Here is a 16,065-nt window from a genome sequence, read left to right as displayed (position 1 = left end):
AAAGACCTAAATGTAAAACCTCAAACTATAAGAACCTTAGAAAATGCAGGTGACACCCTTATGGATATTGGAACTGGCAACCAATTCCTGATCAAAACCCAAGTACTCATGCCACAAGAGGTAAGATAGACATGTGGGACCTCATCAAACTGACAAGCCTCTGCCAAGTCAAAGAAATCATCAAGAGAGCAGGGAGACAGCCCACAGACTGGGAAAAAGTATTTGCTAACTGTATGTCTGACAAAGGCCTGACATCTAGGATCTACAAGGAACCCAAACATGCTGAAAAGAATAAAACAAACAACCCCATTACAAAGTGGGCAAAAGATATGAATAGACACTTCTCAGAAGAAGACATACAAGCAGCGAACAGATACATGAAAAAATGCTCAGCCTCACCAGTCATTAAAGAAATTCAAATTAAAACTACACCAAGATACCACGTAACTCCAATCAGGATGGCTATCATCGATAACTCAAAAAACAACAGATGCTGGAGAGGATGCGGGGAAAAGGGAATACTTCTACACTGTTGGTAGGAGTGTAAACTAGTACAGCCTCTGTGGAAAACAGTGTGGTGATTCCTAAAAGATCAAAAATCGACCTTCCATATAACCCCACAATCCCCCTACTGGGAATATACCCAGAGGAACTCAAATGACTCTATAAAAAGATACCTGCACACATATGCTTATCGCCGTGTTGTTCACAGTAGCAAGAACAAGGAACCAACTGTACTGCCCATAGATAGAGAACTGGATTTAAAAAAAGTGGTACATACACATGATGGAATATTATGCAGCCATAAAGAAGAACAAAATTAAGAACTTCGCAGTAACCTGGATGGACTTAGAGTCTATAATACTGAGTGATCTTTCACAGAAACAAAGAACGGAGTATCACATGTTCTCACTCATAAGTGGACCTTGAACAACTATCATAATACTATAAGAGAAGGATTGGCAGTAGCGGGAAACTGCCGGCCGGGGAACGGGGAAGTGGGATTGGCAGTAGTAGGAATCTGCCTGGGGAAGGGGGCCACACCTCATCAACAAGGGCACCTGCATAATGAACATCTGTATACCTAACCTTGAATTGTTCTCCACATCTTTAAAATAAAATTATAAATAAATAAACAAATAAAAATTCTTAGCCATACTTTTAGGTGCTCAGCTTACTCCCAGTGATTCCTCATAACTCATTCATCAAATAGTCATATGCACCTACTGTATGCCAGGCCGGCTCACAAAGCTGGGCCACAGCAGCGAACCAGAGCCCAGCCCTCGTGGAGCCTCTTGGTAAATTATGTCCAAGTGTCTCCTTCAAAGCTTCCTTATGTTGCATGCAAACAATATGTTTATACAAAACAATCTCAGTAATTTATACCCAAGAGTTTGTATCAAATTCATCTAGATTATAAGATGATCTTACAGATCTAATGCATAATATGAGGACTTTGTGTATTATATACTGGAAATTTGCCAAGAGAGTAGATTTTAGGTGCTCTTATCACAAAAAAAGGGTCATGTGAGATGACGGAAATGTTAACTTTGCTTGAGTATAGTAACCATTTCACCATGTATACCAAAACATCATGTTATATACTGTAAGTATATACAATAATTCTTAAAAAAAAAAAAGATCTACCCTCTAACATTCTTGTGGCACCTCCTGCTCTGTCCAAAACGCTCTCATTGGTACAGCATGGACAGAGGGGAAGTGCAAGGGCAGGAGCGGAAGAATCAGCCTTCATTTTCAGCTCTTAATGTTGTACTTCAAAAGCTGCATCAGATACAGCTCATTTGCCACTCACTGCTTACAGGATGAATGAAAATCATCTGCATATTCCTTAGCTGATGATGTGCCAAAAGTAAATGCAATTCAGGGAAACAAAGTTGCGCAGCAAAGAGAAGATATAGTTACATATAAAAATCTTGAAGCAAAAGATCTTTTGCAAATCTCCTTTTATAAGCTTCATAAACCAGAGCCACGCCTCAGCAACATGCAGAACTCAGGTTAACACGGTGCTATAGACGAATATTCACTTAGAGCCCATCTCTGTGTATTGTCCCCCTGCATCCCCCTCAGATGCCATTCCCTGGATTTCTTCCTATGTAACCCTGCAAAACCTCCAAGACACCCACGGCATTAACTCATGAGAGACACTGTGCTAGGGACAATGGGGGTGATAGAAATAAATCACACAGCACCTTCCCATGAAGAATTACTAGGGTAAACGGAAGAGTGCTGACAAAGCACGGTAGAGATTCGTAAGACAAAATCACAACAGATGGCGGATCTCAGTGATAAATTCTGACTGTCTAGAAACCCATCAAGAGAGGATGGTTGACTGATGTGGTTCCAAGGCTGTGTCAACAGGATCCCTATCTAATGGCATTCTCTAGTCTAGTCAGAGCTCATAGCACGCATGCTCTGGACCCATTTGTGTCCCCTCCAAATTCATTGTTGAAATCCTAAATGCTGCGGTGATGGTGGTAGGACGTGGGGCCTTTGGGAGGAACCCTTATGATTGGGATCAGTGACCTGATAAAAGAGGCCCCCAAAGAAGTCCCCCACCTTCTACCATGTGAGGATACGGCAAGAAGGCGCTGTCCATGAGGAAGTGGGCCCTCTCCAGTCACCACATCTGCTGGCACTTTGGTTTTATACTTCCAGCCTCCAGAACTGTAAGAAATACATTTCTGTTGTTTATAAACCACCCTGTTTGTGGTATTTTATTACAGCAGTCCAAAAGGACTAAGACAACGCAGGAACAAAACCTGAGGATCAGAACGAAACATGGCACCTTGCTGCCAGCAGAGGCCCATGGAGTTTACTTCGAGAGATCATACCTACACTCTCTGGTGCCCTTGGAAAGTGAAGCTTTATTCTGCATTTCTTTTAGGAGTCATGTGTGAGCTCATCAGTCATACCTTTGTTCACATTGTATTTGAAAATCTCTTCCTGCTCGGACTGGGTGGTTCAGCCTGTAATCCCGCTCCTTGGGAGGCCGAGGTGAGTGGATTGCCTGAGCCCGCGGGTTTGAGACCCACCTGGGCAAAGCGAGACCTCATCTCTACAATAAATCAAATTAGCCGGGCGTGGTAGCGCGCCCCTGTAGTTCTGGCTACTTGGAATGCTGAGGTGGAAGGATCGCCGGAGCCCAGCAGGTCGAGGCTGCGGTGGCCGGTAGTGGCCACTGCACTCCAGTCTGGGCGACAGAGTTAGACTCCAACTCAAAAAAAAAAAAAGAAAAGAAAATCTCTTCCTGTTTCCTGCTGGCTGTGTCTCAGGTCATTGGCTCCATTAAACCCTTGATATGAAGCATCCCGCCTGGTTCCATACTCAAGGCTCCAAAGGCTATGGCTCCTTTCATGCCCCCCCTCGTGGATTCTGAGCCTCCGAGCTCTCAACTTTCAAGTGCTGCAGCTTCAGTACTTAGCTCAGTCCCAAAGTCTCATATAAGGTGGCCAATTGTCAAGGAAGCAGCTACGTGTTTCCTCCATGAGCACCAACTTCCCAGACTCCCCAGCTCCACCTCATGTGGTTTCTCAACAGGGAACTGCTAGAGACTGTCCTCTGCATAGAAGTAAACAAGGAGAGTCAAGGGAAATTTGCATCCTAGCCAGCAAAGGGGCTGCTTCTTGTAGGGGTCCTCTTCTGGGTTACTCCCATCCCAAAGCTCTGCCCATGTTCTGTGACAAGTTCCTAGTAAGAAAACAACTTAAGGCCAGGCTTGGTGGTTCAGCCTGTAATTCCAGCACCTTGGGAGGCCTAGGTGAGTGGACTGCCTGAGCCCGGGGGTTCTAGATCAGCCCCGGCAACTTGGAGAGACCTGTCTCTACAATAAAATAAAAAATAGCCAGGCACGGTAGGGCGTGTCTGTAGTTCCAGCTACTCGGAAGGCTGAAGCAGAAGGATCGCCAGAGCCCAGCAGGTCGACGCTGGGGTGGCCGTGAGCGTGCGTGCCACTGCACTCCAGCCTGGGCGAAGGACTGAGACTCCACCTCAAAAAAACAACAAAAAAAGAAAACAACTTAAGACTGGCTGTTTCTGGAAATAAAATAGGAAAGCAAATGTAATGAGGACACACCACCTAGTGGCCAGAGTCAGAACTGTAGTAGACTATTCCCAAAACACACCAGACCAGAAAAGATCCTGCGCTTCAAAAACGCACTCTGAAATGGCAAGTTAGCGCCAGGGTGATTTAATTCACCTAGTAAATTGCAACCGATAAATAATCTAGTGAATAAAACATGGCTATCCCATGAAACTTAAGGAGATATTCCCAAAAGATATTTTACAGCTTCCAGATCTGCTATGCTGGTTAGCAGTCTTCTATCAACACGACATGCAGGTATTTAAAAAGAAGTCACTCAAACACCCTTATTTGAAAGGAAAAATGCTAAGGACTTTTGGATGTTTCAAAAGCAGCCTTCAGTAGAACTCTTTTTGATTAACAATTGGCTTTATTGTTCAATAAAGAGTCGATAATAGATCTGTAAAGACTCAGAAACTTTTATACACCTGCACTCTGTTAACAGACCAGTCAGTTACAACTACATCTGCTGGAACAAAGTGACGCCCTAAAAAGCAAACATGGTACTTCTTCATAATAAAGGCAAGGTGTTATGGTCATTCAATATTATATTTTAATATAGAAAATATACAGAGACAGGTCAACAATATTCCTTAGCCAGTAGTTTTATTAATTTTTCAGCACCCTCACAACCTCCTATACTTCTAAGAAACTTCAAGCCAGGACTAGCCACAAAAGTTCCGCCGTTTACTCCAAACATTCATAGAGACCAGACCACAGACATTTTACGCCACAAAACGTACAGGTGACTGAAGTGCAGGCAGACTAGTTGACGGTAAACCCTTCCCACTTCCGGCAATAATAACTGAAAGGGTCTCCAGGGCAGATCATATCTGGGCTAGAGATACAAGATGTATATTTTGAGTTAGGTAAAAAAAGACAAAGTCATTGGAACTGAATGGATGTTCAGTCACTGCAGAATGTGTGCTACTGGTTTAAATAACTTTACATTTTTTTCACAGAAAAAATATGTTTCACACAAATAAAAACAAATTCCAGATTAGCGTGGTTCAGTGTTCTAATTCTTTATTTTACCTTCATCAAGGCAAGCAAAGTACAGATGCTGTACATTAAAACATACAAATATATCACTCACACCACACCAACTCCTACAGGCAAAAGGACTCTTTCTAAGCACTGCTCCTTTCCGAAGCGGATACCAAGCTAAATGTACAAAGAGCCATCTGCAGGTCCAACGTAGCCAACGCCAATGAGCAGGACGTCGATCAGCGTCCATATTCCCAGGCCACCAAAGCTGAAGAGCTTGCCGAGGCCTTCCCGCCACTGGCCCAGGTAGAAGCGGTCTGCTCCAAACCCACCAAGGGTGATGCTGCAACAACAACAAACCGTGAGACTGTCTTCACCCCAGCTGCAGCCAGTTGTGGTTTAATAATATGCTATTATTAAATCGGAACATGTTCAATTATTAAATTGCTATTAATATTTAATATGCTGTATCATGCTATTTAATAATTTATTAAATACTATGTAATATATTAAATAATATGCTATGTCATATTTGAGGAAAGGGCCTCAAACTATCATAACCCTTAACTAGAATACAAATGACTACTGCACAAATTTACAACAGCAAGTAATCATGGGCAAGAAGACTATTTAAATACCTAAAGCAAACATACAATTTTTAGCTGTACTAAAACCTAACATTTTTCTCTTTTAAAAAAATCATTCAATCTCATTGCTTTTTGATCAAAACAAAGCCAGGATCATCTAACAGGAAGTGGCTAACACAGAGCGAAGAACCAGGTTTCCAGGCACCTAACACCAGCTGGAAGACCAGGATCAAATCACTTCTGTTTTCACGCTCATCTCTAAAAATCTAGCATTAGGAGTGAAATGGCTTTTAAGATTCCATCAAATTTCAAGAGCTAACAATATTGGGACAATGTTTATTATGGAAAGTTTCAAAACCTGACTAAAAGAGAACAGTACCCATGGTTCAGTCATCAACACGTGGCCAGCTCTTTTCATCTCTACCCCCCTGCCTAGCAGAGTACTCTGAAGCAAACCCTGAACATTACCTCATTTACAGTGAATACTTTGAAAGAAACTATGTTGCCCTCTGAGAAGAAAAGTATTCTTAATTTTTAAAAGTTAGTTGTTAAATATAACATGATGATCTAAGATATTAACAACGTAGGGAAAACTGGGTTGGAGTATATAGCAATTCTCTATTATCTTTGCAACTTTTCCGTAAGTTAAACATTATTTCAGATTTAAAAGTTCATTTCAAAAAAGTCAGTTGTTAGTTTTAATTTGAACTATTGCTGACAGCTCCTGTGGCCAGTTACCACATCTTAACTCTTGTTAGATCTCATCTTCTTCCATCTTGGCCTCCTCTTTTACTTTCCAGTTATACCTTCCTGCCAAGCAGGATCCTTTTTTCCCAACCAAGATCCTCATGCAGTGGTTTTCAACAAGGGGCAATTTTACCCCCTAGGGAACATTTGGCAACATCTGGAGACATCTTGATTGTCACAACTGCAGAGGAAGGAGAGGTTTGCTACCAACACGTTGTAGGTTGAGGCCATGGATACTGCTAAACATCCTGCCATTCACAGGGCAAACCCTAAACAAAGAATTATTTGGCCCAAAATGTCAGCAGTGATGAAGCTGAGAAATCCTGCCCTATGTCATGCTGCAGGCCCCTGGTGCTAACTCTTAAGACATCAACTGCAGATGGCATAATCTTTTCATTCTTAATCAAGTTCCTGCCACCCTTCCCTTTGGTGGGAAGAACTGGCACAATTTCACAAAGAACTGCTGAAAAGTTTAACAAATGTAGGCACATTTTAACTCATTCACGACCGCTGATGTGAATTTATGTCATTCCAAATTCTGTTCCTGATTGCCGCTGATGTTAATTTACATCATTACAAATTGTTTCTGAATGCTGCAACGTTGTCATATGTATGTGTTATTATATTTTGCTTGAAAATAAATAGTCAGGCAAGGTGAAAGTCAACTGAGATAATTATCTGATATTGACTGCACAATGCTTTTATTGATTTACGTAGTAGGTAAAAATTGCAAGTTGGTCATTATTTTGTTGTGATTAGTGCTGTATATTTGCCTTTTGATATTTCAGGACTTTCATACTTCAATGTTAAAAATAATTTACCGCCGGGCTCGGTGGTTCAGCCTGTAATCCCACGCCTTTGGGAGGCTGAGGTGAGTGGATTGCCTGAGCCCGCAGGTTCGAGACCCACCTGGGCAACTTGGTGAGACCTCATCTCTACAACAAATCAAAAAAATTAGCCGGGTGTGGTAGCGCGCGCCTGTAGTTCCAGCTACTTGGAAGGCTGAGGCGGAAGGATCGCTGGAGCCCAGCAGGTCGAGGCTGCGGTGGCCGGGAGCGGCCATTGCACTCCAGTCTGGGCGACAGGGTGAGACTCCAACTCAAAAAAAATAAAAATAAAATTGAAATAATTTACCATAATTATGGAAAATGAAGAAATATATGCTAATGAGATTTCCAAGGTACAAAGTGAATCCAGTGAACTTATTAGTGACAGTGAGATGATGATGTAATTATACACTGTAAACAAAAAAATATAATGCAGATAATCTATGACAGTGAATATAGTACTGATGAGAATGAATCAGACACTGAGTGGACAAAATATCCAAGACGAAACTTAGAAAGGTTTATCGGTAATCCAAGTGTCAAGGTATTTCCACGTGATCCGCAAAATGCAAATAAAGTTATTGGGCTATTTACTGGAGATGATTTTATAGAAACGATCACAACTGAAACTCACAGGTATTATGATCAGATGCACCACAGGTATAAATGTCCAAAGAAATAAAAAAAGTGGAGCAATACTACAGTGTCCAAGATTTTAAAATTTCTAGCATAAAATATTTTGATGTAGTGAAAAAAGCTACATGATTATTGCTCAACAAATCTGTCAACTGCAACACCTTTCTTTTTAAAAATAATGACACAAAATAGATTCCTACAAATTTTGTGAGTTTTGCATTTTTCCAATAATGCAGAAATCCAATCAAATCTAAGCAGATTATACAAAATTGAACCTGTAATAAATTATGTTTTAAATAAGTTCAACACTGTGTATAAACCTGAACAAGAACTTTTCTTGGATGAATCCACGATACCTCATTGTGGAAGACTGTCTTTTCGGGTTTATAGTCCAAATAAAAATACAGAGTAAAGAATGCAAGTTAAAGGGATATCTGCGACAAACACTGGATATGTCTGCAACTTTCAGCTGTACTGTGAAAAAGGTACCAAAAGACCATTTCATTGTGCTTAATGACAGAAGTTTGTGGCAACCATCTTCAGAGTTTTTTTAATCTTCACCCGCTCTCAGCATTAGGAAAGTGAAAAATTTGCCGGTCACAAATGTGTTAATGTAAGAATTACAGGCCTATCATTATCTCTAGATGGTGAAAGTATAGCTGATTTTTAAAGCTTTTCTTTGACATTTTCACTTTTCCAGTTTCAGTGTTGAGTATGTGTTCTTTTTTCTAGTAAGAATGAGATACCTCAACCCTTTGCACTCAGAGACATCTCATGGATCACCTACCAGCAACTTGACTGCAACTTTTTAAAATAGTGAAAAATGAACCACTTCATATTAAACAGTATAGTGTTGTAACCAATTATTTTATTGTGATGTTTGGCTATAGAATTTTAGACATCATGAAACTTATTTATGACAAAAATTAAAAATTTTTACATCTTATATTTTTCTAGCATGTGCTAATATGTGAAACAGTCACCAACATGCATTGCAAGTTCATTGATACATGTTGTGCAATAGTAATTTGTTTGACATCTTACACTTGTGTTTTTCTATTCGAGCAGACAATGCAATCTCGTTTTCTTCCCCTCACATTAATAGTATATAATTTATTTTCCAGTCTGTTGTTCAAAAATGATGTGGAATGATGCACTCATGATTCCTGAAAACTACTTCTTAACTGATCGCTCATATCTCAGTATATATTCCATCTCTCGATTTGCTTTTTCATGTAATTTGAATGGAAAACGTCAATGAAACATACATTTTTGAAAAATCTGCACTTTCATAAATTCGTCCTGTATAATCACCAGCAATCATTTTATGTTCCCTGAGAGGGGACATCTGAGTGGTTTGCTAGATTTACGATATCCCTCAGAGGAGACATGCAACTGCAAAGGGTTAAAAACATACATCATAACCCTATTTGTTTTAAATAGTATGTAGCATTTTACTGAGTCATGATACATTCAGGATGGGAAAAACCAATGTACAGACATCTTGGGTAAAAGCTAACAAGCCTGCCATGAAACTCCATGAAGGCACTGTGTGGTGTGGTCATCTAAATTTCCCATAGTTCTGCTTCCTAGAGTCTAACACATGGTAAGATATGAGTGAACAATGAACTGGGTTGAGCTCAATGTCTGGAAGATTCCACTCATCCCAAAGAAATCCAAATGGCTTACCTTAGAGCCAGAGCAGTAGACCACTTATAGCCTCCAGTCCAATTGCAATATAGCATTTTGGGAAAAGTACGGTTACCTTAAAAAACAAACAAAAAAATGAAAAAAACAAAAAAAGAAAATGATTTACATAGAAACACAGGGTACAAAAATATTCTCATGGAGAGACTTCATTATAACTAATAGCCTCACAATTTAAAATCTAAAAAGTCAACTCTCTTTACAGTAATGAATGCTTACTAGAGTGAAGAGTGCAAGAACATCCTTACCATCTACAGTAGGTCCCTTACATACAAACCTTCAAGTTGCAAACTTTAATCATGCCCACCTGCATTTTTAATGTATTGTTTCTCTCCACTACGTGTCAGTATAGCCTGTTAAATACAAAGAGTACTATATAGCCGATTGTGTTAGTTGGGTACCTTAGGTTAACACTGTTGGACTTAAAACGTGCTCTCAGAACCAAACTTATTCCTATGTTGGGGACTTCCTGTATAGGCGTAGATTTAATATCTGTATCAGTTAAGTTAGGGATACAACTTGAAGAACATGAAATGCCCTATCAGATATCAAGAAGTTAAGAGTAAATAAGTTAAGAGCAAGAGAGTAAACAAGACAGTGTGGTATTGAGACTGATAAATTGTCCAGTAGGAAAAGAAGAGAGAGCCAGAAACACACAAACACTTCATGTAGAACAGAGGTCGCACATAGATTAGCAGCCTAGAGTTGCAACAACTGGTTATTCACATGAGAAAAAAAGTAAAGTTGGATCTTCCTCATACCAACCACGTAACCCAATTCCAGGGGGATTATAAATCTAACCATCAAAGGTCAAGCTTATAACTTTTAAAACAAGGCAAAAATGTCTTTATAAACCTGGGGTAGAAAAAGACTTCTAAAACTACAACAAAATAAGGTTAACTATGAAAAACTAACAACTAGTTGGGCTCGGTGGCTCAGCCTGTAATCCTGCGCTCTGGGAGGCTGAGGTGAGTAGATTGCCTGAGCCAGCGGGTTCGAGACCCGCCTGGGAAACTTGGCGAGACCTCATCTCCACAATAAATCAAAAATTAGCCGGGCGTCGTAGCGTGCACCTGTAGTTCCAGCTACTGGAAGACTGAGACGGAAGGATCGCTGGAGCCCAGCAGGTCGAGGCTGCGGTGGCCGGGAGCAGCCACTGCACTCCAGTCTGGGTGACAGAGTGAGACTCCAACTCAAAAGAAAAAAAGAAAAACTAACAACTTAAACTAATTACATTTTAAAAATTCTGTTCATCAAAATACACCATAGAGAAAGTAGAAAGAAAAAAGAAATCAAAATCTGGAAGAGGATTCTAAGGACACACAAGGTTGATATCCAAAACATAAAATAACCCAAGAAATCTTTAAGAAAAAAGGCAAAACTTCAAGTGTCACAAGTACTGGTGAGGATTTGGATCACGAACAACTAGGCACTACTGGTGAGAAAGTAAATTCATAAAACTATTTTGGAAAATAGCACATGCTGAAGAATATAAGCTAGACAAACTGCTGCCTCTGTGCAACTAGCAGGTATGTACAGAAATTGTAACAGCAGTAGCAGTAGCAAAAAATGGCAAATAACCTGCATTCACTGAAGAATGAATAAACTGTGATACATTCTTACAATAAACTATTATACAGAAGAATAGAAATGAAAAAGTCACATGGATGAATCTTAGAGCCATAATGTTAAAAGGAAATAAGAAAGTCTCAAAAGACCATAGCCTGATATCACTTTACACAGTTCTAAAATGTGCACTTTTGAATACTACATGGTACTATATTTTTTTATGTATACATGACAGAACTACAGAAAAATTTTAAGAGGAGATGAAATGATTTTTAAAAAGTCAAAGGGTGGTACCTCTGAGGCAGAGCAGCTAGGTGGAGGCAAAGCACTCAGGTAGTTGCAGTGGTATTGGTGCCATTCTAGCTGTTATTTTGGGTGAAACCCAATTACTGTATATCATGCTTTGTGCTTTACATTTTTTTTGTTTTATCAAATATTACATTTAAAAAGATCATAGAATTGCACATTTTCTGGATACTTTTTTTAGTTCACTGAGTTTATTAATGAGGCTTGGCATATCTAAAAAGTTGCTGATATATGTTTCTCATTAAATAACTTAATTCTAAAATTTCAGGTTAAAGTCCCTTAAGTAAACTTAGAGAAAAATATTTTGCTAACAATATCTTGAACCCTGACCTACCTAAACAATGGATGTGGTCCCGCACTGTGCAGTTGGCAATGTAACGCTGCCGAGGACAGGACACCGTCATGCAGCTGGTGGAATTGAAGCATTCGTAATCTGTCTCAGGAAGCTGCCAGCAGAATCTGCAAGTCATGTTAATGATGAAGTTCTTTTGGGGTTTGAAGTCTTGATCCTATGAACCAGAGGACACAGAACTATCAATCACAATATGGTAGTCTGCTCTTATGTCAACAAGGCCACACAGTCAAATGGTACATTTCTGAAACACTTATATTTAGGATTGAGTAGTAAATGCCAGAAAAACAGTTACCAAAACAATATATATGCAAAACAAATGTATATAGTATGACCCTGTAATTATAAAAATATACACCTAAATGTGTGTGTGTGTGTGTGTGTGTGTGTGTGTGTGTATACACACACATATATATATAAACATTTTAGATAAATTCACATTAAAATAGCAAAGGTTATTTCAGGGTGATCTCTTTTGCTTAGCTAAATTATCAAAATGAGCATGTATACTTTTATAATAGAGAAAAGGAATTTTTATTTTATAAAGACACAGTCACAGACAGCTGGGAGGAACAGATGAGTACATTTGTTGAAGGTTGCTGAGTTTCAGGTTAGGAGTACAATCCAGGTTTCTCACCCCAAATTGATGCTTCTGTAAGCCTAACATGTAATACGCTACCTCCCCTAACATGTAATCTACCCCACACAGTCCAGGACCTCAGAGCTGTCACTGCTCCCACCTCCAGCAGCAGGCTGTAGATTAACCCAGAGCAGCCAACTCAGAAACACCACGTGACAGGCAAAGACTCAGTGAGTGTTCACAATTGGCCTTAGCTTCTAAGACCAGAGATTCTTTGCATTTCAATTTTAAAAGTCTTTATTTTGTTTTCTGCTCATAAAAGTACCACATATTCTTTATATGTCACACATTTGGAAATTACAAAAACCTGTAACTGCTCCAGAGGTAACTACTTTCATCTTAATTAATCTCCTTAATGAAAAAAAATAGTTCTTAATTTCCTTACTTATAAGAAAAATTATACCTTTTTTCATGTGTTAAGAGTCTATTTGTATTTTCTTTCCTATGAACGATCCGCTTATGTCCTAATACCACTTTTCTGAAAAACTGTCATTTTTTTTGCATTGGCTTTTAGGAAATTTTTATATATTATAGATATTAGTGTATTATTTGTCACATGTTAGAAATACTTTTTCCTAGTTTGCCATTTGTTTTCTGCCTTATGATCCTTTTAGGAGATGCAGAAATCTCTAATTTTTAGTAGTCAGATGTATCAATTTTCTTTTGTGGCTTCTAAATTTCATTCCATACTTAGAAAAATATTCCCCACTTTGGGATTATAACGACTATCTCATGGTTTTTTGGGTACTTCATGGTTTCATTTTTCACATTACATTTTTATCTATCTGGAATTTATTTTGGACAAGACAAGAGTTTCACTTAATTGTGTTCCAGACACCTACCTGGGCATCCTAGCATTTACTGAATCCCTCTCACCACAGACAACAACTGACACCTTCAAAAGTTCATCTATGGTAGGAAGACATTACCATCCCCTCTGTATATTAGCTGTCACTACTAAGAACACAGAACCTACTGAACGAATTATACCTGCTTCAGACACACTAGTAAACTGAGATCTTCTACAAGTCCTGCAAAGCCACATTTCTGTCAAGTCCATTTCCAGCTGACATCAACTGGTTTGACAGTTATTATAATTGAACATAGTGCTCTGATATGGAAGGGACTGCAGGATTTTAAATTTTATTTCTGCTTACATACTCAACAGGACAGTCATAAAAGAATATAAAGATTACTCACAATATTCCCCCAATAGTCAATCTAAACTGCACTTTTAACTCAAAGTTACAACGAATTTATTTAGTACAAGTAAGCTGCAGTACTTACAACACAGGTAACAGATGGTTTTACTGTGCAGTCAAAAGTAACAGGTTTCCCATAGATACAGGAGAAATTTGTTGTACAATCTATACAGTCTGCGGGAAGTTTGCTACACAAACCATTGCTTGGACACTTCATCACATAAGGTGGGATTTCTGTACTTTCTGTTAGAGGTAAAAGAAAAGCTTCTTATAATGCTGATCAGAATAGCAGAGGAAAACAATCTTCTAAGGTTAAGAGACATGATCGTTAGCAATGAGACACTACACTGGTATGTAAAAAGCACGAGACTGGAGTCAGAGACAACTGCAATTAAAGCAGGGCTTTCCCAGTTGTGTACCTGGTGAACACCACACTCATAGAAAGGATTTCATTCTTGCCTCCAAGCAGCCATGAAAACTAAAGGTGCTTGTGTAAAAATGATGTCCTGAAAATGCTGGGTACAAGTTCGGGGTCAAAAAGTCTATATTTTTTAAGGTGAAAAACTAAAGCTTAGAGATGCTACGAAGAGTTTGTGCAAAATCAGAGGACGTCTCTGGCAAAACTAGAACTAGAATCCAAATCTTTCCATTTTCACTTCAATGTTCTTTTCATTTGAATTTACTAATTCAGAAATGAAGCCACTGACACCCTCAGGGCACCAACTTCAGAAAATGTTGTCTGTCATTATTCCACACTGGTACTTCAATAAGACATGTTTGCTAATATAACATTTACAAGTTTATACCAAAGTTCAAAATTAATTCTCTATTATTTTACTAACTTGTTCAGTGAATTGCAACTTTTATCTAGACAGCCTAACCAGGTATCCAATATATTATTATCAGTTAAGAGAGGACCAAAACTGCAAACAGTTCTTGAAAACAGGGACTATTCTTGAAAACAGGGACTTTTTGTGTGTGTGTGAGTTGGAGTCTCACTCTGTCGCCCAGGATGGAGTACATCGACTTGCTGGGCTCCAATGATCCTTCTGCCTCAGTCTTCCAAGTTAGCTGGAACTACAGGCATGCGCTACCACGCCTGGCTATTTTTTTATTTTATTATAGAGATGAGGTCTCGCCATGGTGCCTAAGATAGTCTCGAACCTGCGGGCTCAGGCAATCCATTCACCTCGGAGCTATGGAGCCCGGTCGAAAACAGGGACTTTCAAAAACCTGCAAGAGTCAAGAACTTCAGTGCTTTCCCTAATAAACAATCTGCATTTAAAATTTAAGTACATCGCTGTCTTTTATCACCAAGTAAGAATCCGTAAAATACCTCAGCCAGTTTTAGTTTATTAAAGTACTGAACTCTGAAGAGATGCAACTAGAGTTCAAAGTTCCAGTTAGCAAAACACAATATGCTCATTTCAAACTGGTCTAAGTCGCTGTATTAAGTGGACAGTTATACAAAATTCCCTTTTCTTTTCTAGTGTTCCCATAACTATGTGGCTGGAGGTTGGACACTTAGAATCACAAAGCAGAAATGACTTTAAGCAGTCAGGATAACCCCACCAATTAAAAGATGAGGACCAAGGTCGAAAGGGGATAAATAATTTGCACAAGCTCCCAGTAGCACAACCAGGCCTAGACTCCAAGTCTCCATCAGGCCCTCGGTGATCCTTCCATTCACACAGCCATGGGGGAGTCTATAATAGCCAACATCAAGAACAGGGCTCTAGAAGTAGAAGAAAATTTCTGAAGGGAAAGAAGCCCTGGTTGAAAGTCATTTTGAGAGATGAAGTGGAAAAATAACAGAAATAGGAGGCAAAAATGAGGGGTAGTAAAAGAGGCGAGGAATGTCAAAAGGTATTCAAATACCATAACTGTCTACTGAGGATGGTTGTATATCTGCTCTTAATTCACGTAATCTAAAACACAATACATAAAATATTCAAGCATGGAAAGTGACTTCGTACACTAAAATAAATTTCATCAAAACCACAGAGAGAAAAACTACCACATATAGAGATAGGAATTGACTCGAATAGAAAACGTCTAGTACCTGCTGCCCTGGGAACTACTGTGTATGTGCGTGTCGGGCCCGGATCCTTTAGTGACTGAGCCAGCGGCTGCAACTGCTCTAAATTTAAGGACCCTACAATTAGAGAGACATGTTATCCCGGGACGTGAGAGGCTCGTTTCGTACGGTTAACACGCGGGGTCAACACCAGGCCAAAACCTCATGCTCGCGAAAACCTCATGGCTCGACTGTCAGTTGACAGGAGACTCAAGGACGAATCCCCAACGCGGTCGACGCCAAGTCAGGTCCGGGGGCAACCAGGCTCCACCTCTGCTCCCCCGCGGCCGAGCTCGGCGGTTCGGCGTCGCGGCGCGGAGGCGGGCTCG

At 39.7% G+C, this 16,065-nt stretch overlaps 1 protein-coding gene across 3 annotated transcripts; it reads right to left on the bottom strand.

The window, feature by feature from the left end:
* Positions 1-4,688: 4,688 nt before the first annotated feature.
* TM2D3 (TM2 domain containing 3) lies at positions 4,689-16,001 on the bottom strand. 3 transcript variants are annotated; one of them, XM_008052826.2, is made up of 5 exons: positions 15,722-16,001; positions 13,745-13,902; positions 11,800-11,974; positions 9,573-9,648; positions 4,689-5,429 (listed from the first exon to the last, which is right to left on the bottom strand). In XM_008052826.2, exons 2-5 carry the CDS (start codon positions 13,874-13,876, stop codon positions 5,264-5,266), a joined length of 549 nt encoding a protein of 182 aa, XP_008051017.1. In that variant the 5' UTR covers positions 13,877-13,902; positions 15,722-16,001; the 3' UTR covers positions 4,689-5,263. The 3 variants fall into 3 exon arrangements, with proteins under 3 accessions (XP_008051017.1, XP_021565545.1, XP_008051016.1); XM_021709870.1 differs by having other exon boundaries at positions 9,627-9,648; XM_008052825.1 differs by lacking the exon at positions 15,722-16,001 and adding an exon at positions 14,824-14,840.
* Between the last annotated feature and the right edge of the window lie 64 nt (positions 16,002-16,065).

The sequence above is a fragment of the Carlito syrichta genome, unplaced genomic scaffold, assembly GCF_000164805.1.
Source record: "Carlito syrichta isolate Samal-C Ts95f unplaced genomic scaffold, Tarsius_syrichta-2.0.1 Scaffold287531, whole genome shotgun sequence".
NCBI classification, from domain to species: Eukaryota; Metazoa; Chordata; class Mammalia; order Primates; family Tarsiidae; genus Carlito; species Carlito syrichta.
This window is presented reverse-complemented; position numbering and strand designations above follow the sequence as displayed.